The 20,397-nt window shown below is 54.6% G+C and overlaps 1 protein-coding gene across 2 annotated transcripts in view; it reads right to left on the reverse strand.

The window, feature by feature from the left end:
• Window positions 1-20,397, reverse strand: part of LASP1 (LIM and SH3 protein 1) — a 32,665-nt gene that overhangs the window by 8,071 nt on the left and 4,197 nt on the right. For both annotated transcript variants that reach the window (XM_071451038.1, XM_071451037.1), the window contains exons 2-4: window positions 17,577-17,671; window positions 6,530-6,614; window positions 568-675 (exon numbers count right to left, since the gene is read on the reverse strand). In XM_071451038.1, the coding sequence (XP_071307139.1) occupies window positions 568-675; window positions 6,530-6,614; window positions 17,577-17,671 (288 nt within the window). The remainder of the gene's footprint in view (window positions 1-567; window positions 676-6,529; window positions 6,615-17,576; window positions 17,672-20,397) is intronic.

Genomic DNA, 20,397 nt, shown 5'->3' on the forward strand with positions numbered 1-20,397 from the left:
ATAGTCTCCCTAAAATTACTATGAAATTTCCCTAAAATTACTATTAAATAATGAATAGTCTCCCTAAAATTACTATGAAATCTCCCTAAAATTACTATGAAGTAATGAATAGTCTCCCTAAAATTACTATGAAATTTCCCTAAAATAATAGTAATTTTAGGGAGACTTAATAGTAAAGTCTCCCTAAAATGACTATTAAATAATGCATAGTCTCCCTAAAATGACTATTAAATAATGCATAGTCTCCCTAAAATTACTATGAAATCTCCCTAAAATCACTATGAAATCTCCCTAAAAATCACTATTAATGCCCAATCACTATACCCATTTCTATCCCCTGATAAAATCGGACTCTGATCACTGAACCGCCCCCTCCTCTCCTCCTCACAGAGGCCGATTCGTGCCGGGGCTGCAGGAACCGCTGAGCCCGGGGCTGTTTGCAGCAGCTGCGCCCTCCCCGCTGCCCCTGCAGGTCACAGCGGTGTCACAGCGGTGTCACAGCGGTGTCACAGCGGTGTCACAGCGGTGTCACAGCGGTGTCACAGCGGTGTCACAGCGGCCACTCACGTTGCTGATCTGATCCTGAGTCTTCTTGATCCTCTGCAGCTCGGGGGTGTCGGCCACCACGCTGAAACCCTTCCCTTTGTTCTTCTCGAACTCCTCCTTGTAGCGGATCTGGGGGCGCAGGAAGATGAAGGGGTTTGAGCAGGGGGGAGAGCAGGGACAGGGCCCAGCCCCAGGCTGACACCCAGGGCTGCCCCAGGGCAGCAGCTCCTGCCAGGGCTCCTGCCTCGCCCAGGGGCACCCCTGAGCATCCTTGAGCACTCCTGAGCATCCCAATGCATCCCTGAGCACTCCTGAGCCTCCCCCAATGCATCCCTGAGCCTCCCAATGCATCCCTGAGCAACCCAGTGCATCCTTCAGCATCCCAGTGCATCCCTCAACATCCCTGAGCCTCCCAATGCATCCCTGAGCACTCCTGAGCATCCCAATGCATCCCTCAACATCCCTGAGCCTCCCAATGCATCCCTGAGCCTCCCAATGCATCCTTCAGCAACCCAGTGCATCCTTCAGCATCTCTGAGCATCCCTCAACATCCCTGAGCCTCCCAATGCATCCCTGAGCAACCCTGTCCATCCTTGAGCATCCCAGTATGTCCCTGCACATCCCTGAGCATCCCTCAACATTCCTGAGCTTCCTCGAGCATCCCCAGTGAATCCCAGCACCTCTCTGAGCCTCCCAGAGCATTCCTGAGCCTCCCAATGCATCTCCGCACATCCCTGAGCCTCCCTGAACGTCCCAGTGCACCCCTGAGCATCCCCAGTGAATCTCTGCTCATCCCTGTTCATCCCTGAGCCTCCCAGTGCATCTCTGAGCATCTCCAGAGAATCTCTGCACATCCCCGTGCATCCCTGAACATTCCTGAGCATCCCTGAGCCTCCCAGTGCATCCCTGAATATTCCTGAGCCTCCCGGAGCATCCCTGAACATTCCTGAGCATCCCTCAATATCCCCAGTGAATCTCTGCACATCCCTGAGCATCCCTGTTCATTCTTGAGCCTCCCAGTGCATTCCTGAACATCCCCAGTGAATTCCTGAGCATTCCTGGAACATTCCTGAGCATCCCTGAGGCTCCCTGAACATTCCTAAACATCTCTGAGCCTCCCTTAACATCTCTAAACATCCCTGAGCCTCCCTCAACATCCCTGAGAATTCCAGGCAGAAAAGACAAGGAATCACTGAGGAAGAAGCCAATCCCAAGGGAGGGCAGATCCTCTGATAAATCCTGTGGTTTTACCCTCCTAAATCCCACCCTGCTCCATCTCCTTTGGTTTTTCACCCTGCTGATGTTCAGGACACAAGAATTCAGCCCTAAAAAACCACCTGGCAACATCCCCATGATGATGATGAGAATAATTTAACAAATTAATGAACCCCACAATTAATTTTCCTGTGGGGAGCTGCTCCCTCCATGCCGTGACTCCGAGTGCATCCATGAGTTATCAAAGGGAGCCAGAAATAAAAATCTTCAAAAAACCCTTCACACATCAAACACTAAAAACCCTTCACACATCAAACCCTCCCCTTTTTGCCACCAGCACCGGGGTGACAGTGCTCCCAGAGGGACACAGCAGGACAGGAGTGGCACTGCCACCCCCACACGGGACCCTCGGGCAGGAAGGGCTGTGCCCAAACTCCCCCCAGGAAAAGCTCAGAAAAGGAGCCCCAGGATGGGAACCTGCAATTTCCCTGCCACACGTGGGCTGGGAGAAGCAGCCTGTGGGCACCAGGGTGGCACTTTGGGGACACTTTTGGCCTGACAGGACATCATTATCCAGCAGCTTCCCGTGAGCGGAACGGGAGGCGCCTCCTGGGGACACAAATAGAGGGGACGGAGGAGTGACAGGGAACTGCTGTGGCCTGGCCCTGCCACCCCCTGTCCCTGGCACCCATCCCTGCAGCTCATTGTCCTCGTCACCCCATCCCTGTCACTCCATGCCCGACTCCCTGTCCCTGGCACCCATCCCTGCAGCTCATTGTCCTCGTCACCCCATCCCTGTCAACCTCCCCTCGCAGGTGCCCAGGGTCCCATCCCTGCAGGTGCCCAGCACATTGTCCCATTATTGTCATCCCATCCCTGTGGGTGGTGAGCACCCCATCCCTGTCACCCCCACCCAGCTCCTTGTCCTTGTCACCCTACCCCATAAGCTCTGATATCCCAAACCTCTGATATCCCCCTATTTGTCATTCCAAACCTCCTACATCCCAAACCTCCTGCATCCCCCCCTCCCTCCTGGCTCCCAAACCTCAGATATCCCCCCATTCATTACCCCAAACCTCCTACATCCCAAACCTGTGATATCCCACTCCTCCTGCATCCCAAATTTCTGATATCCCACTCCTCCTGCATCCCAAACCTCCTGTACCCCACCCTTTCTGTATCCCACCCCTCCCAGCCCCTCTGCAGGGTCTCTCCCACCCCCAGAGCTGTTCCCTGCCCAGCACCCACAGAATCCCCTCTGCAGCTCATCCTGCTGGGAATGTGACCCTGAGGAGGCCCTGGCCCTGCCCTGCAGGAGGCTCTTCCACTCCTGAGCCACCCCAGCTCCATCCCAGCACCCCATTCCTGTCACCCCCACACCATCCCTGTCACCCCATTCCTGTTACCCCACCCCAGCTCCTGCCCAGCACCCCATCCCTGTCACCCCCACCCCATTCCTGTCACCCCATTCCTGTCACCCCCACCCCAGCTCCATCCCTGCCACCCCATCCCTGCAGGTGCCCAGTGTCCCATCCCTATCACCCCACCCCTGTCCCCCCAGTGTCCCCGAGCCTGGCAGGCCCCAGGAGCTGGGCACAGCTGGCACAGGGCACAGGGCACAGGGGCTGAGCTGTGGTCACCAACCCATGGAACAGGAGCCCCCCTCCCTTCAGGGCCGTGCCCCACCCAGCGTGAGGGGCTGCGAGTCCCCCCCAGGCTCAGGAGAGCCCAGGCAGAGCTCAACCCCCTCCCCTGGCTCTGCTTCCATCAGCAACAACCCAGGGAGAGCCTGGAGACTCCAGAGCAGCAGCAGCAGCTCCGTGGTTGCCATGGAAAAGCCACGGTGTCCCCTTGTCCCTGTCACCCCCCTGTCCCTGTCATCGCTGCGTGCACACAAATGCAGCCCCAGGCTGGGCTCAGCTCGGAGCCTGAGCCAGGGCTGGGGGAAAAGCTGAGCTTTGGGGACAAAAGCTGAGCTTTGGGGACCCCATGGTGGCCCTGGTCCTGCAGGTGAGGCTCCCCCATCCTCCCAGAGGAATTCCCAAGGATTCAGCTCCTGGCACTCTCAGGCTAATGGGAAGAGAAGGAAGAAGGTCACAGCATCCTTCAGAGCACAGCAGGCAGGGATCTGATCCCAGTCCCAAAAAAATGACTGGAAACAGCAGGGAAAATCCCAGAAAACAGCAGGGGAAAAAAATCCCAGGAAACAGCAGGGAAAAATCCCAAAAACCAGCAGGGAGAATCTCAGAAAACAGCAGAGAAAAAAATCCAGAAAACAGTAGAGAAAAAAATCCCAAAAAACAGCAGGGGAAATTCCAGAAGACAGCAGGGAAAAAAATTCCCAGGAAACAGCAGGGAAAAAATCCCAGAAAATAGCAGGGAGAAATCCCAGGAAACAGCAAGGGAGAAATCCCAGAAAACAGCAGGGAAAAAATCCCAGGAACGTGCAGGGAAAAAATCCCAGAAAATAGCAGGGAAAAAATCCCAGAAACCAGCAGGGAAAAATCCCAGCCCAGGAGAGGCAGCAGGCCTTGCTGCCAGCACCCTGGGCTGTCCTAGGGCCCCTTTTCCAAGGAAAAAAGGGAATTGGGAGCAGGAATGGCAGGGCAGCTGCCCATGGAGCTCTCCTGGCAGACAGGGTTGCCTTGGATGGGATTTTTTCCAGCACAGTGAGCTCGGCTCGTGAGCAGGGCTGACATCAAAGCTCCCAGCACGGCTCAGGGGAGGCTCCAGCACAGCCAGAGCCCAGGGAAACGTGGAATTGTCACAGCTGGAAAAGCTCTGTGAGCTCAGAGTCCAAGCATGCCCCAGTTCACCATTAACCCACGTCCCCAGGCTGGATTTGGGACATTCCCAGGGATGGTGACCCCAGCACTGCCCCCTGCAATGCCTGACAACCCTTCCAGTGAATGGCTCTTCCCTGATTTCCACCCTAAACCTTCCCTGGAACAAGGTGAGGCTATTTCCTCTCACCCTGACAATTTGGGGAAAAGCCTGACCCCCACCTGCCTCCTTCCAGGGATTTTTAGGGATTTTGGGAAGGACCCTCCCTGATCCTCCTTTTCCATCTCCCTCAGCCTCTCCTGGTGCTCCAGCCCTTTCCCCAGGCAGGGTCACATCTCCCTCCGTGCCCATTCCTGCACTTCCAGCAGTTTTCCTACAAAACTGAAGCTCCCATCCCTTTTCCCAGAGTTCTGGGGCAGAAGGAAATCCGGGATCACCACAGGGACAATCCCTGGGCCCACACCCAGCAGGGAATGGCTGAGCCAGGGCCACCTGCAGGGGACAAAGCCTGGCCAGCAGCCTGTCCCACAGGCTCTGCCCTTCCCAGAAAAAGCAGGAACTCATGGAAGGGGTTTGGAAATGGATTTGTAGGAAATTTGTAAAGTTTGACAGAAGGTTTACAAAGTTTGTAGCTTATTTGAGATAAGCTTATTTCTTATTTGAGATAAGAAATGTTGACTTGGGAATGTTATGGAATAGGATGGATATTGTTGAGAGAGGAATGAAATTAGAAATAAGTTTTAAAGGAGGTTTTTTTTAAAATTAAGACTACAGATACTTTGGAGAAGTAGAATTATGAAAGGTGTATTGCAGTAGGACTTAGGAGGGAGGGGTTTGGGAAGCAGCCAGAGAATCATGGAATTGTCAATCATGGAATTCCAATTGACTTGGAGTTGCCAATTCCAAGGCTGGAAGGGCCCCTCTGGAGAGGGAATGCAGAGAAATCCCAAACCATGGAACCCTCAGAGACAGAAATGCAATGGGAAGGGTCAGGGTGGGCTTTTCCCATGGGAAATTTGGGAATTTGAGGGGCACCCAGAGAAATCCCAAAACACAAAACCCTCAGAGACAGAAACAGAACAGGGAATGGTCAGGGTGGGTTTTCCCCATGGGAATTTGGGGGGCACACAGAAAACAATGGAATTTTCAGGGCTGGAAGGGCCCCTCTGGAAATCCTGCCCAGCATTAATCCAGGAACCTGCAGAAGTCAGACACGGAGGGAACTCCCAAAACACAGAGCCCTCAGAGACAAAAATGCAATGGGGAAGGTCAGGATGGGTTCTTCCCATGGGAATTTGGGAAGCACAGAATAAATCATGGAATTTTCAGGGCTGGAAGGGCCCCTCTGGAGAGGGAATGCAGAGAAATCCCAAACCATGGAACCCTCAGAGACAGAAATGCAATGGGAAAGGTCAGGGTGGGCTTTTCCCATGGGGAATTTGGGAATTTGAGAGGCACCCAGAGAAATCCCAAAACACAAAACCCTCAGAGACAGAAACACAACAGGGAAAGGTCAGGGTGGGTTTTCCCCATGGGAATTTGGGGGGCACACAGAAAACAATGGAATTTTCAGGGCTGGAAGGGCCCCTCTGGAAATCCTGCCCAGCATTAATCCAGGAACCTGCAGAAGTCAGACACGGAGGGAACTCCCAAAACACAGAGCCCTCAGAGACAAAAATGCAATGGGGAAGGTCAGGATGGGTTCTTCCCATGGGAATTTGGGAAGCACAGAATAAATAATGGAATTTTCAGGGCTGGAAGGGCCCCTCTGGAGAGGGAATGCAGAGAAATCCCAAACCATGGAACCCTCAGAGACAGAAATGCAATGGGAAGGGTCAGGGTGGGCTTTTCCCATGGGAAATTTGGGAATTTGAGGGGCACCCAGAGAAATCCCAAAACACAAAACCCTCAGAGACAGAAACAGAACAGGGAATGGTCAGGGTGGGTTTTCCCCATGGGAATTTTGGGAATTTTCAGGGCTCACCTGGCTCTGGAGCTCACTCTGCTGCTTTAGGCGCAGGTTCTCGGGCGTGTCTGCCACCATGGTGAAGGATTGCTTGGGGTAGTGTCTGCAGAGGGAAGGAAAGGGTTAATGTCACTGTCCCCTGCCCCTGTTAATGCCACAGCCCCCTGTCCCCACCTGCCCAGGTGTTCAGGCACAGCAGAGCCATTCCCACCATGGAACTGTGGAGTCTTTCAGGCTGGAAAAGCCCTCCAGGATCATGGAGCCCAAACCTGTGTCCCCCCAAACCTGTGTCCCCCCAAACCTGTGTCCCCCCAAACCTGTGTCCCCAAGGGTCACACCCAGGTGTTGTGACCATTCCAGGGGTTTTGTGCCACTCCCAAGGAGCCAGAGCTGGTCCCAGCTATGGAGCTTCACCCCCAGGCCCTGCATGCTGGTCCCACAGCTCTGCCTGGAGCAAGAGGAGCATTCCCAGCCTGGCAGAGCCCTCCATGCCCCAGGATTCCCAGGAAAAGCCCAGGGAGGAAACCTGACCTGGAGCAGATCTGGGAGATCCCAGATCATGAATTCCCCCTGGGAATCCCAGAGCATTCCCAGCCCTGTGAGGAGTGCCAGCCCAAACCATTCCTGGAATTCTGGAAGATCCCAGATGATGAATTCCCCCTGGGAATCCCAGAGCATTCCCAGCCCTGTGAGGAGTGCCAGCCCAAACCATTCCTGGAATTCTGGAAGATCCCAGATGATGAATTCCCCCTTGGAACCCCAGAGCATTCCCAGCCCTGTGAGGTGATTCCCAGCACCTCTGCCCCAGGTTTTAACAAACCCTGAGGGTTCTCCCTGTGGCTCAGCATTGTTTTTTACTGATACTCCCAATGTGAGCATCCCAATATCCCCCAAGAAAGGCACGGACAGGGACAGGGCCCAGCCAAGGGCAGAGGCTCCTCTGGAACCTTTGAGAGCAGCTCAGCCAGAGCCCAGAGCATCCACAGAATTCACAGAATGACAAAATTACAGGGCTGGAAGGGACCTTCAAGATCATAGAGCCCAACCCAGCCCCAACACCTCAACCCTGGCACCCAGAGCCAACCCAGCCTTGTTTAAACACCTCAGGGCAGTGCCCACCTCCCTGGCAGCACATTCCAGTGCCCACTCTCTCTTTCTGAAGGATTTTTTCCTCATGCCCAGCCTAAACTCCCCCTGGCACAGCTGGAGGCTGTGTCCTCTTGTCCTGGTGTCACTGCTGAGCCCTGCAGAGGAAATGACCTCGTGGGAATGGTGTGAGCACAGAGAACAGAACAGAATGACCAGGCTGGAAGAGACCTCCAAGATCATCGAGTCCAACCCAGCCCCAGCCCCTCAATAAACCCTGGCACCCAGAGCCACATCCAGGCTTTGTTAAACACCCCCAGGGATGGTGACCCCAGCACCTCCCCGGGCAGAACATTCCAGAACTTTATCACCTTTCTGGAAAAAACCTTTTCCCTGATATCCAACCTAAATTTCCCTTGGTGCAGCTCCAGGCTGTGTGCTCTGGTTGTGTCAGTTCCTGGAGACAGAGCCCAGCCCCAGCTGAGCCCAGGCACCTTTCAGGAGCTGTGAGAGTGAGGGGGGCACCCCTGAGTCTCCTTTTCCCCAGGCTGAGCACCCGCAGCTCCCTCAGGTGCTGCTCACAGGGTTTGTGCTCCAGACCCCTCACCAGCCTCGTTGCATCCTCTGGACATGCTCCAGCCCCTCCTAAATTGGGGGGTGGCCTCACCAGTGACAAATCCAGGGGAACAACGACCCCCCCTGCTCCTGCTGGCCCCACCATCCCTGATCCATCCCCGCCCTTCCAGCCGGGATCTCCCATTGCCATGGCAACTGCATCCTGCCCCGGGCACTGATAACAGGGAGGAGATCAGGCCCCAGCAGGCACGCTGGCCAGGAGGGCTGGGAAAGGCAGAAATCCATCCCTGGGCAGCTCAGGAGAACGAGAAAACTGCAGGAGAAGGAGGAGGAGGAGGGAATTAAAAACAACCTGGAAAACAACAACAAGCAGCCAGGCTGGAGTGAATGCAGAGCTGTGTCCTGCTCCAGCCCAGCCTGGGGGAGCAGCAGACAGCCAGGGATGAAGCTGGGATTAGGTTTCCTTTGGATTTTGAGGAAATCTCGCAAGGATTTGAGGCAGCTTTTGCTCAGCCCTGAGGTAGCAGGCAGCAGGGATCTGTCTGCTAGGATGGCAACAGACAGCCAGGGGGGACTGGGTGGGGAACCCTGGGGTCTCTCCTCACTGCTGGCATCCCTCCATCCCTTTATTCATCCCTTTATCCATCCCTCCCATCCCTTTATCCATCCCTCTATCCATCCCTCCCTCATCTCCCTGCCTGCAGCCTGCACACAATTCCCTGCTGGAATTGCTGTCCCGTGGATCCCAGGCACACACAGGGATGGAGGAGCTGCTCCCTGCAGGGGATGGAGCAGGAAAACCCTCCCTGAGCTCACCAGGAGCCCAGGTGGAAACCTCAGGAAAAGCCACCTCTGGATGCAGCTGGAAAAGTCAGGGGAGACTCCCCAGGGGCTGCAGCTCCTCACAGGAGGAGTGGAGAGGCAGCTTTGATCTCTGGTACAGGGCCAGGACAAGGGAAGGGCTGGAGCTGTGCCTGGGAGGCTCAAGCTGGATTTTGGGAAAGGTTCCCAGCTGCCCAGGGAATGGGCATGGCCCTGAGGCTGCCAGAGCTCCAGGAGGGTTTGGACAACAGAGGGGACAAGGGGGGAATTTTGGGGTGTCTGTGCAGGGCCTGGGGTTGGATGGATGATCCCTGTGAGTCCCAGAGCTCCAGGAGGGTTTGGACAACACCCTGAAACAGGCTGGGATTGTGGGGCTGTCTGGGGTCAGCCTCATGACCCTTGGGGGTCCCTTAAACTCAGGATATTCCAGCATTCCACAGAGAACAGCGCAGGGCATGGCGGGGACCCCAAACACAACCTCACAGGCAGCATCCCACAGCAGGAGGGACCCCTTTCCACCCTCAAAACCCCCAAAAAAACCCCAAAAATTCCACAAATCCCCGTCTCCTGCTGCCAGCAGCCCAGAGCAGGCAGCTTTTGTGGCGCTGCTAAATCAGGTCAGAGGAATCTCCCCGGGCTCAGCTCCCGTCTGGCGCCGGCATTAGGGGCGGGCTGAGGCTGAGCCCGGCAATTCCCGGGGATGGAAACTCATCCCCCTGAACCTGGAGATTCCCAGGGATGGAAATTCATACATCTGAGCATGGAGACTCCCAGGGGATGGAAACTCATCCCTCTGAGCCTGGAGATTCCCAGGGCATGGAAATTCATCCCTCTGAGCATGGAGATTCCCAGGGATGGAAATTCATCCCTCTGAGCATGGAGACTCCCAGGGGATGGAAATTCATACACCTGAGCCCAGAGATTCCCAGGGATGGAAACTCATCCCTCTGAGCCTAGAGATTGCCAGAGGATGGAAACTCATCCCCCTGAGCATGGAGATTCCCAGGGATGGAAATTCATCCATCTGAGCCCAGAGATTCCCAGGGATGGAAATTCATCCCTCTGAGCATGGAGATTCCCAGAGGATGGAAATTCATCCCTCTGAGCCTGGAGATTCCCAGGGGATGGAAATTCACCCCTCTGAGCCTGGAGATTCCCAGAGGATGGAAATTCATCCCCCTAAGCCTGGAGATTCCCAGGGATGGAAATTCATCCACCTGAGCCCAGAGATTCCCAGGGGATGGAAATTCATCCCCCTGAGCATGGAGATTCCCAGGGATGGAAATTCATCCATCTGAGCCCAGAGATTCCCAGGGGATGGAAATTCATCCCCCTGAGCATGGAGATTCCCAGGGGATGGAAATTCATCCCCCTGAGCATGGAGATTCCCAGGGGATGGAAATTCATCCCTCTGAGCCTGGAGATTCCCAGGGGATGGAAATCCACACCCCTGAACCTGGAGATTCCCAGGGCATGGAAATTCATCCCTCTGAGCCTGGAGATTGCCAGAGGATGGAAATTCATCACCCTGAGCCCAGAGATTCCCAGGGGATGGAAATTCATCCCCCTGAGCATGGAGATTGCCAGAGGATGGAAATTCATCCCCCTGAGCATGGAGATTGCCAGAGGATGGAAATTCATCCATCTGAGCATGGAGATTCCCAGAGGATGGAAATTCATCCCACCGAGCCCCGAGATTCCCAGGGGATGGAAATTCACCCCCCTGAGCCTGGAGATTCCCAGGGCATGGAAATTCATCCACCTGAGCATGGAGATTCCTGAGGGATGGAAATTCACCCCCCTGAGCATGGAGATTCCCAGAGGATGGAAATTCATCCACCTGAGCCTGGAGATTCCCAGGGGATGGAAATTCATCCCTCTGAGCCCAGAGATTCCCAGGGATGGAAATTCATCCACCTGAGCGTGGAGATTCCCAGGGGATGGAAATTCATCCCTCTGACCCCAGAGATTCCCAGAGGATGGAAATTCATCCCCCTGAGCCTGGAGATTCCCAGGGGATGGAAATTCATCCTCATGAGCATGGAGATTCCCAGGGGAGGGAAAATCATCACCCTGAGCATGGAGATTCCCAGGGGAGGGAAATTCATCCCACTGAGCCTGGAGATTCCCGAGGGATGGAAATTCATCCCACTGAGCATGGAGATTCCCGAGGGATGGAAATTCATCCCCCTGAGCCTGGAGATTCCCAGGGATGGAAATTCATCCCCCTGAGCCTGGAGATTCCCAGGGGATGGAAATTCATCCACCTGAGCCTGGAGATTCCCAGGGGATGGAAATTCATCCATCTGAGCCCAGAGATTCCCAGGGGATGGAAATTCATCCCCCTGAGCCTGGAGATTCCCAGGGGATGGAAATTCATACCCATGAGGATGGAGATTCCTGAGGGATGGAAATTCACCCCCCTGAGCCTGGAGATTCACAGGGATGGAAATGCATCCACCTGAGCATGGAGATTCCCAGGGATGGAAATTCATCCACCTGAGCCCAGAGATTCCCAGAGATGGAAATTCACCCCCCTGAGCCTGGAGATTCCCAGGGCATGGAAATTCATCCCTCCTGATAATTCTCAGGGGATGGAATTCATCCCTCTGAGCATGATGGGATTTGGGAGCCCCAGGAGCAGACCCTGCAACCTCAACCCCGAGTCTGATCCCAAAAAAAAACCCCATGGATGATGTGAACGTTTGGAAAAACCTCGGGAGCTGTGAGTGTTGCTTACATTGAGGCTTTAAAGCAGATTTTGGCATCCAGGAGCAGCCCTGGATGCAAACACTCCCTTGTCCCTGCAGCTCCCAGGGGTGACAGCCACCCCCCAGCTGGCTCAGGGATTTGGGAACCATTTGGGGAGGATTCAGCAGAGGAGAGTTAAACAAAGGAAGCAATTGGCTGTGCTCTGCCAGGAGGCTCCGAGGTCACATCCTGCCTTTCAAAGGGCTGGGGACGAGCTTAAAAAATAAACTGAGCCTTTGTCAGCACCGAAATCAGCCCCAGGCTGCAGAGATCCCAGCGGGAACGGGCACAGGGGAGGGCTGGGATCCTCCCAGGGTGGCTGGGCCAGCTGCTCCCAGAGAGCCCAGCACCTCTGTGGAGGACAGGATTTCCCCAGGATTTGTCCCTGTGTCCTGGCTGGCACCAGGAGAGGCCAATCCCACGGCCAGGCCAATGCCAGGGCTGGTTTGGGGCCAGCAATGGGAACGGGGATTTGCTCACCAGCTCTGGGTGCAGCAGGATCAATCCCATATCCCCAATCTCACCCCCAATTTCCAGCAGGGGAACAACCCCAATCCCAGATCCAGGAGGTGGAACAGCAGATCCCTGGGATCCAGCACAGAAACAACCCCAATCCCAAATCCAGGGGCAGGAAGAGCAGATCCCTGTGATCCAGCAGGGAACAACCCCAATCCCAAATCCAGGAACAGCAGCAGATCCCTCTGATCAGGGAACAACCCCAATCCCAAATCCAGGAGCAGGAACAGCAGATCCCTGTGATCCAGCAGGGAACAACCCCAATCCCAAATCCAGAAGCAGCAGCAGATCCCTGGGATCCAGCAGGGAACAACCCCAATCCCTAATCCAGGAACACCTGATCCAGCAGGGAACAACTTCAATCCCAAATCCAGAAGCAGCAGCAGATCCCTGGGATCCAGCAGGGAAACAAGCCCAATCCCAGATCCAGGAGCAGCAAATCCCTCTGATCCAGCAGGGAAGGAATCCCAATCCCAAATCCAGGAGCAGGAGGAACAGCAGATCCCACTGATCCAGCACAGAAACAACCCCAATCCCAAATCCAGGAACAACAGCAGATCCCTCTGATCAGGGAACAACCCCAATCCCAAATCCAGGAGCAGGAACAGCAGATCCCTGTGATCCAGCAGGGAACAACCCCAATCCCCGATCCCTCAGCTTCAGCACAGCAAGTTTAATATTTTAAAAAAATTATAAAATATATTTAATATACATAATAATAAAGATACAAAATATTTTTATGTCTTTATAAAATATACATTTAATATAAAATCTCTAAAAAATGTGTGTTTGGGAGCAGCTGGAGTTGGAACTCCAGCCTTGCCTGTCTCTTGTATCCAACTTTTCATCTGGGAAAAGTCTCAGACTTGCCTGGATTTTCCCTTCTCCCAACTTTTAGCTCCAAGTGCTCAGGCCAAGAGCCCAGCCCAGCCCTGACTGTCACTCCCAGTGAGCCACCAGTCCCTGCCAGTGCCCAGCTGGGGCCAGGGAGGGGACAGGGAGGGGGGTGGGCACCATCCCATCTGCCACCCAGCCATTCCCAAAGATTTCTGCTGGATTTCTGGCTGGGGGAACGGCAGGACTGGAGGAAGCCCAGCCCTCTTCCTCCTGCTCTCCCAGAAGAAAGAAACTCAGGAATTTGGCAGGGGGCCACGGGCTCGAACAGAGAGGACCCTGTTTGGAAAAGCAGCCTCTTCCCTGCCAGGATAAACGTTGCTTTTCCACCCCCTTCTCCTGGATCAGAGGACCTTTTCCCTCCAAATCCAGGAAATTTGGGAAGGCTGGGCTCCTCCTGGGATGTCCCCAGCCAGGCCCAGCTCTCCTGGAGTTTCTGCTGTCCCAGGATACTCCTGGGAGCAGCTGAGAAAGAACCAACCCCAAATCCAAGCCTGGAATTTTCCCTTTTTTTTCCCCACACATCCCAAGCCACTGGAAAATCCTCCAGCAACTTCCAGCTGCTCCCTTTGCTTTCAGACCAGGAAAATGGGGAGAAGAAAGGATTCTGGGGGGCAGTTTCTGTGCTCAGTGCTGGGCTGGGAAGGGTTAAAGCAGCAGCGGCATCAAAGGGAGCCCCCAGAGAGGGGGGTGAGAACCCGAGGTTGCGCAGACTCCTTGGAATGTCAGGAATTTCCCATTATTATCCCACTTCCCTGGCAGGGAGAGCAGAGAACAGGACCCTAAGCCTGGGGATGGGCAAATCCCACAGGGCCAGGGGGGGAAATTTTGGGTCAGGACACTCAGAACAGCTCGGGGGGCTCAGCTCTGCCAGGGCAGACCCTCCCCAGCCCAAAATCATCACCCCCTCCAAGGCAGAGCCCACCTGCCTCAGCACACACATCTTCCCCCAAAAAAACCTCAAAATTTCCTGCTTTTCCCCCAAAAAACTGGAGCTCCAACAGTGCTGTTCCCCCACAAATAAATCAATTTATTTTCAGCCCGTTATTTGCATTGTCACCTCGGTGAGACCCCCAAGAAATGCCATTCCCTGCCTAAATTGGAATTTAATAAATTTCCTCTCAGCCCAGCTGAACTCTTGGATTTTGGACAAGCCACAGCCACCCCCAGCACCCAACCCCAGCAAAAAAAAAACAAACCAAACAACCTAAAAAACCCCCACGGAAATGGGAGGGTCTGGCCAAGCTCTGCTCTCACCACTTCTCCTTTCCGTGTAACTCAGAAGAGTAAATTTAAAGAGCAAAAGTAAGAACTTTAAGAGTAAAAATCAGGAATATTGGGAAGAAATTCCCCCCTGTGAGGGTCTTTCACAGGTTGTGCATCCCTGAAGTGTCCCAGGCCAGGTTGGATGGGTTTGGGGCACCCTGGGATGGTGAAAAGTCTCCCTGCCCATGGAGCTGGATGGGATTTAAGGTCCCTTCCCACCCAAATCACCCTGGAATTCCCTGACTCCTACAGGGATCTTGTCAGGATCAGCATTTTTAAAGCACCCTGTGATCAGACCCCCTCTAATCCAGCATTTAGGAATTAATTACATTAATTATATTCTCTAATTTTCCTTCTAACGACTGCCAGTGCATAAAGAGCAGCTAAAAAAATCGGATTTTCAAGCTGCCTTTTAGATATTAGAAGTATTTTGGGTCCACAGGGTCCTTCTGGATAATGGAAAAAAAAAAAAAAAAGGTTGGAAGGGAACATCCAGTGCTCAGGAACAGGTGGAAAGGGCCAGGAAAAAAAGGGCCCAGAGGAAAAACAAAAATAAAAAAAAGGAAAGAAGAGGAAAAAAAAAGGCCCAGAGGAAAAGGAGAGGGAAAAGGGTTCAAGGGAAAAAAAAGAGGCTCAGGACAAAAAAAGTACCCAGAAAAAAAAAAAAAAGACCCAGAAAAAAAAAAGGCCCAGAGGAAAAAAAAAAGGAAAAAAAAAAGGGCCCTGAGCTCTTGCTCCACCCTGCCCTGCCTCCATCCCCCACACCAAGGCTTTCACCTCCCAGGTTTATTTACCTTGGGACTCTTTCCCTGCCAGGAAATTCAGGTGGCTGCACCCAGCCCAGCCTGGCCTGGTGAGCCCTGCACAGAGGGAATTTCAGGGGCTGTTCCCAGCAAAAAGGGAATTTCGGGGCCTGTTCCCTGCACAGAGGGAATTTCTGGAGAAATTGCAGAATTTCTGGAATTCCTGCTCCTGGAGAGCTCAGGATGCCCTACAGAGCCCATGCCAGGGTGAGGAGTGGAGTTTGAGAGAGGAATATCCAGGAGATCCCACAGGAGACCCCACAGAAAATGCCACAGGAGATACCCCAGAGGAGACCCCACAGAAGGGTGCCCCACACAGGAGAGACTCCCACAGCACAGGAGATCCCCACAGGGATCTCCACAGGAGGATCCCCCACAAAATCCCACAGCAGACTCCACAGGAGGCCCCAAAGGAGGATCCCACAGGACATCCCCACACAGGAGAGACCCCATGAGGGTCCCACACAGGAGGAGGCCCCACAGAAGGGTGCCCCACACAGGAGAGACTCCCACAGCACGGGAGATCCCCATGGGAGGGTCCCACACACACCACAGGAGACCCCCAAAGGAGGATCCCCCACAAAATCCCATAGCAGACTCCACAGGAGGCCCCAAAGGAGGATCCCACAGGAGGATCCCCACAACAGGGCCCTGCGCAAGGAGGATCCCATACAGGAGGAGATCCCATGGGAGGATCCCTATAGGAGTAGATTCCACACAGCAGGGTCCCACACAGGAGATCCCACACAGAAGGAGACCCCACACAGGAGAGACTCCCACAGCACAGGAGACCCCCAAAGGAGGATCCCCCACAAAATCCCACAGCAGACTCCACAGGAGGCCCCAAAGGAGGATCCCCCAGGAGATCCCCACACAGGAGAGACCCCATGAGGGTCCCACACAGGAGGAGGCCCCACAGGAGAGACCCCCACAGCACAGGAGGATCCTCAATGGATCCCACAGGAGGATCCCCACAACAGGGCCCCACACAAGGAGGATCCCATGGGAGGATCCCCACAGGAGGGTCTCACACAGCACAGGAGACCCCTCATAGCACAAGAGGATCCCCCACAGGAGACACCCCCATAGGAGGGTCCCCCACCACAGAATTCCCCCAGTGGGCCCCACATGGGAGAGACCCCCACAGGAAGGGCCCACACAGGAGGATCCCCCACAGCACAGGAGAGACCCCATGGAAGGATCCCCCACAGGAGAATGCCCCACAGCACAGGAGACCCCAGTGGACCCCACAGGAGATCCCATGGAAGGTCCCACAGCACAGGAGGGAGACCCCCACAGCAAAGGAGGATCCCCACAGCAAAGGAGGATCCCCATAGGAGGGGCCCACACAGGAGGGTCCTGACAACAGGGCCCCACACAGGAGGATCCCCAGAGCACAGGAGACCCCCATGGGAGGATCCCCACAGGAAAGACCCCCACAGCACAGGAGACCCCCAACAGACCCCACAGGAGGGTCCCCACAACAGGAGATCCCATGGGAGGATCCCCACAGGGGGGTCCCCCACAGAAGGGGACCCCCACACAGGAAGGTCCCACAGGAGGGACCCCACATGGCAGGAGACCCACAGAAGGTCCCACAGCACAGGAGACCCCCAGTGGATCCCACAGGAGGATCCCACATAGGAGGGTCCCACAGGAGAGACCCCACAGCAGGAATCCCCCCCAGAAAATCCCACAGCAGGATCACAAACAGGGGAATACCCCAGTGGGGATCAGCCCCAAAAACCCCACAGGGGAGGATCCCCACAGGAAAGACCCCCAGTGGATCCCACAGGAGGATCCCACATAGGAGGGTCCCACAGGAGAGACTCCACAGCACAGGAGATCTCACAGCAGGCCCCATAGCAAGAATCCCCCCCAGAAAATCCCACAGCAGGCTCACACACAGGGGAGTACCCCAGCGGGGATCAGCCCCAAAAAACCCACAGGAGAGGATCCCCACAGCACAGGAGACCCTCAGTGGACTCCACAGGAGGGCCCCACACATCGGGGTCCCACACAGGAGATCTCACACAGAAGGGGACCCCCACACAGGAGGGTCCCACAGGAGAGACCCCACACAGCAGGAGAGCCACAGGAGATCCCACAGCACAGGAGGAGATCCCACACAGGATGATCCCCCCCCTACAGCACAGGAGACCCCCAGTGAATCCCACAGGAGATCCCACATAGGAGGGTCCCACAGGAGAGACCCCACAGGAGATCCCACAGCAGGAATCCCTCCAGAAAATCCCACAGCAGGAGATCCCCACAGGAGATCCCACACAGGAGGGTCCCCACAGGAGGGATCCCCCAGAAAAGCCCCCAGGACCCCCTCAGAGGGCACTCACGCGTTGCAGTAGGGCTTCTTCTCGTAGCCCTTGTAGTTCTTCATGTTCAGGGTCATCTTGCAGGTCTCGCAGTGGAAACATGATTTGTGCCAGAACTGCAACACAAAAAACCCCAACCATCAGCACCAGGGATCCCAAACCCCTGCTGGAACCCCACAGTTCTCACCCAGCATGGCAGCAGTGCCACCTGTGACCCCAGGAAAACCAAATTTTCCTTCTAGGAATTGCCAGTGCATAAGGAGCAGCTACAAAAATGGGATTTCCAAGCTCCTTTTTAGATATTAAGAAACATTTTGGGTCCAGAGAGCTCAGGACCAGCCAGGAAAGGGGAGTACAACTCAGGATCCTTCTGGATAAGGGGAAAAAAAAAAGGTTGGTTAAATGAGCACAGGGAATATCCTGGTTAATTTAGGATAAAATTCCATCTCTCCTGATCTTCCCAAGTGCCAGGGGAGGTTTTTTTCCTTCCATAAAACCAGGAATTCACGGATAGGAAAAGCTCCTTCTGCAAGTGACACCTCAGCAGAGGGAACAGCTGTGTTTGGAGGTTCAAAGCTGCTGCTTTGGGTTTATTTTTTTATTTTATTTTATTGCTGTTCTCTGCTCAGTGCCAGCCAGAAGAGCAGGTCAGGTGAGGCTGCACGAGCCAAGCAGGAAAAGGTTCTCATGGGAAGCAGACACAGACCCACAAGAAAGACAAAATCCCAAAAAAAGCCAGACCCTGACCCCACAGCCTGGGCTGTGACAAACCCTAAAGGAGAATTTGAAGGTTCTTTTTCAGGGCTGCTCCTAAAGAAATTATTCCCACCTGGCTCTGAGCTGGGCCCAGGCTGGGAGGAGCCTGAGGACAGCTCAGAGCTGGAGTTAAAGGTTGGATTTGATGATCTGGGAGTGAAATTATTCTGATTTTGTGATTCTGAGCTCACACAGACTGAGTTCAAAGTCCTGCCAGAGTCCGGACTCCTCCTTTCCACGGGGATTTGTGGGGTCTGGTGGGAATTCCCAGGGCCCAGAGAGGAATGGGAAATTCCTCCTGGAGCAGGGAAAAAGGGAAAGCACAGCCTGGAGCAAAACCTTCACCCCTGACAGCCGGTCCTGCCCTAGGGCAACCCCCCAAAAAATCAGAGAAAACTCCACCAAAAGCCCAATTAGCAGCTCCAAGCCCTAATTAGAGCACAGGCAAGTGTCCTTTAACACTCAGCCACCACACCCAGAGTGCCCAGCTGCTGCTTTTTGCTGGGATTTCCACTTGAAACCCTGCAAGGAGCCGATCCCCCTCTCCAAGGCCAGCCTGGATCTGTGTCCCCGCAGGGACCAAGCCCTGCTGTCACCTGCCCAGGTGCCACACCCCGTGCACAAACACTGCCAGGCTCTGGGGACGTGACTCAGCCCTGGAGAGGACAATCCTCCTCCTTTTCATTGCTCTCAGACACAGATTTGTTCCTCCCCTCTGCTCACAGCAGTTCTCCAGCTGCAGAGGTTTTGCTCCTCTATCCTCTCTCCCAGGGTGGTTTTGCCCCTTTCCCAGTTTTTTTGGGCTCCTGCAGGATGGATCAGCAGCTGGAGCCTGAGTTTTTGGGGCTGTTCTGGGGGGTGAAGGGCCCTTTGCAAGCCCTTCCCAAGCAGGAGCTGCCAGGGATGGCACCGTGGGTCTGCAGGGAGGCAGCACAACCCCAGAGCCTTCTCCTTAAGGAATGTCCCAGCTTCCAGGAGGATCTGGCACAGCCAGCAGATCCCTGGGGTCCAGCAGAGGAAAAACCCCAATCCCAAATGCAGGAACAGCAGCAGATCCTTCTGATCCCAATCCCAAATGCAGGAACAGCAGCAGATCTCTCTGATCGCAATCCCAAATGCAGGAACAGCAAATCTCTCTGATCCAGCAGGGAAAGAACCCCAATCCCAAATCCAGCAGCAGCAGATCCCTGGGATCCAGCAGGGAAACAACCCCAATCCCAAATCCAGGAACAGCAGCAGATCCCTAGGATTAGGGAAACAACCCCAATCCCAAATCCAGGAGCAGCAGCAGATCCCTCTGATCCCAATCCCAGAACCAGGAACAGCAGCAGATCCCTCTGATCCAGCAGGGAAAGAATCCCAATCCCAGTTCTGGGAGCAGGAACAGCAAATCCCTGTGATTCAGCAGGGAAACAACCCCAATCCCAAATGTGGGAACAGCTGCAGATCCCTCTGATCCAGCAGATCCCTCTGATCCCAATCCCAGCTCCAGGAACAGCAGCAAATCCTTCTGATCCCAATCCCAAATCCAGGAACAGCAAATCCCTGGGATCCAGCAGGGAAAAAAAGAAACCCAATTCCAGCTCCAGGAACAGCAGCAGATCCCTGGGATCCAGCAGGGAACAACCCCAATCCCAAATCCAGGAACAGCAGCAGATCCCTCTGATCCCAATCCCACCCCTCAGCAGGACCACACTCCCAGGCAGGCTCTGCTCCCAATCCAGAGCATTCCCAGCACATTCCTGCCCCAGTTCCCACCAGGAATTGCTCAGCAGGGCCATTCCCAGCCTGAGGCTCCTCCCAAGGGATCTGGGAAGAGATTTGGGATCCTTTGGGAAGTGTCCATGGAGCATTTTCCCCGTCCCCAGCCTCGCTGCCACCGCTCCCTGTCTCACAAATGGAGTGGAATTAATGCTGGATCCACAAAATCTGAGGCAGCACTAAAAGGAGGCTGGAGCAGGGCTGGACACAGGGGAGCTGGAGTTATTTCAGCTTCCAGGAACGTTCTGCTCGCTGTGGAAAGAGGACAGGATCCAAATGGGGTTTGAGGGGAGGATGAACTCCCTGTGCTTCCCAATCCTGAGCC

The sequence above is a fragment of the Agelaius tricolor genome, unplaced genomic scaffold (genome assembly GCF_023055355.1).
Source record: "Agelaius tricolor isolate 1412-34295 unplaced genomic scaffold, bAgeTri1.0.p SCAF_31, whole genome shotgun sequence".
Lineage (NCBI taxonomy): Eukaryota > Metazoa > Chordata > Aves > Passeriformes > Icteridae > Agelaius > Agelaius tricolor.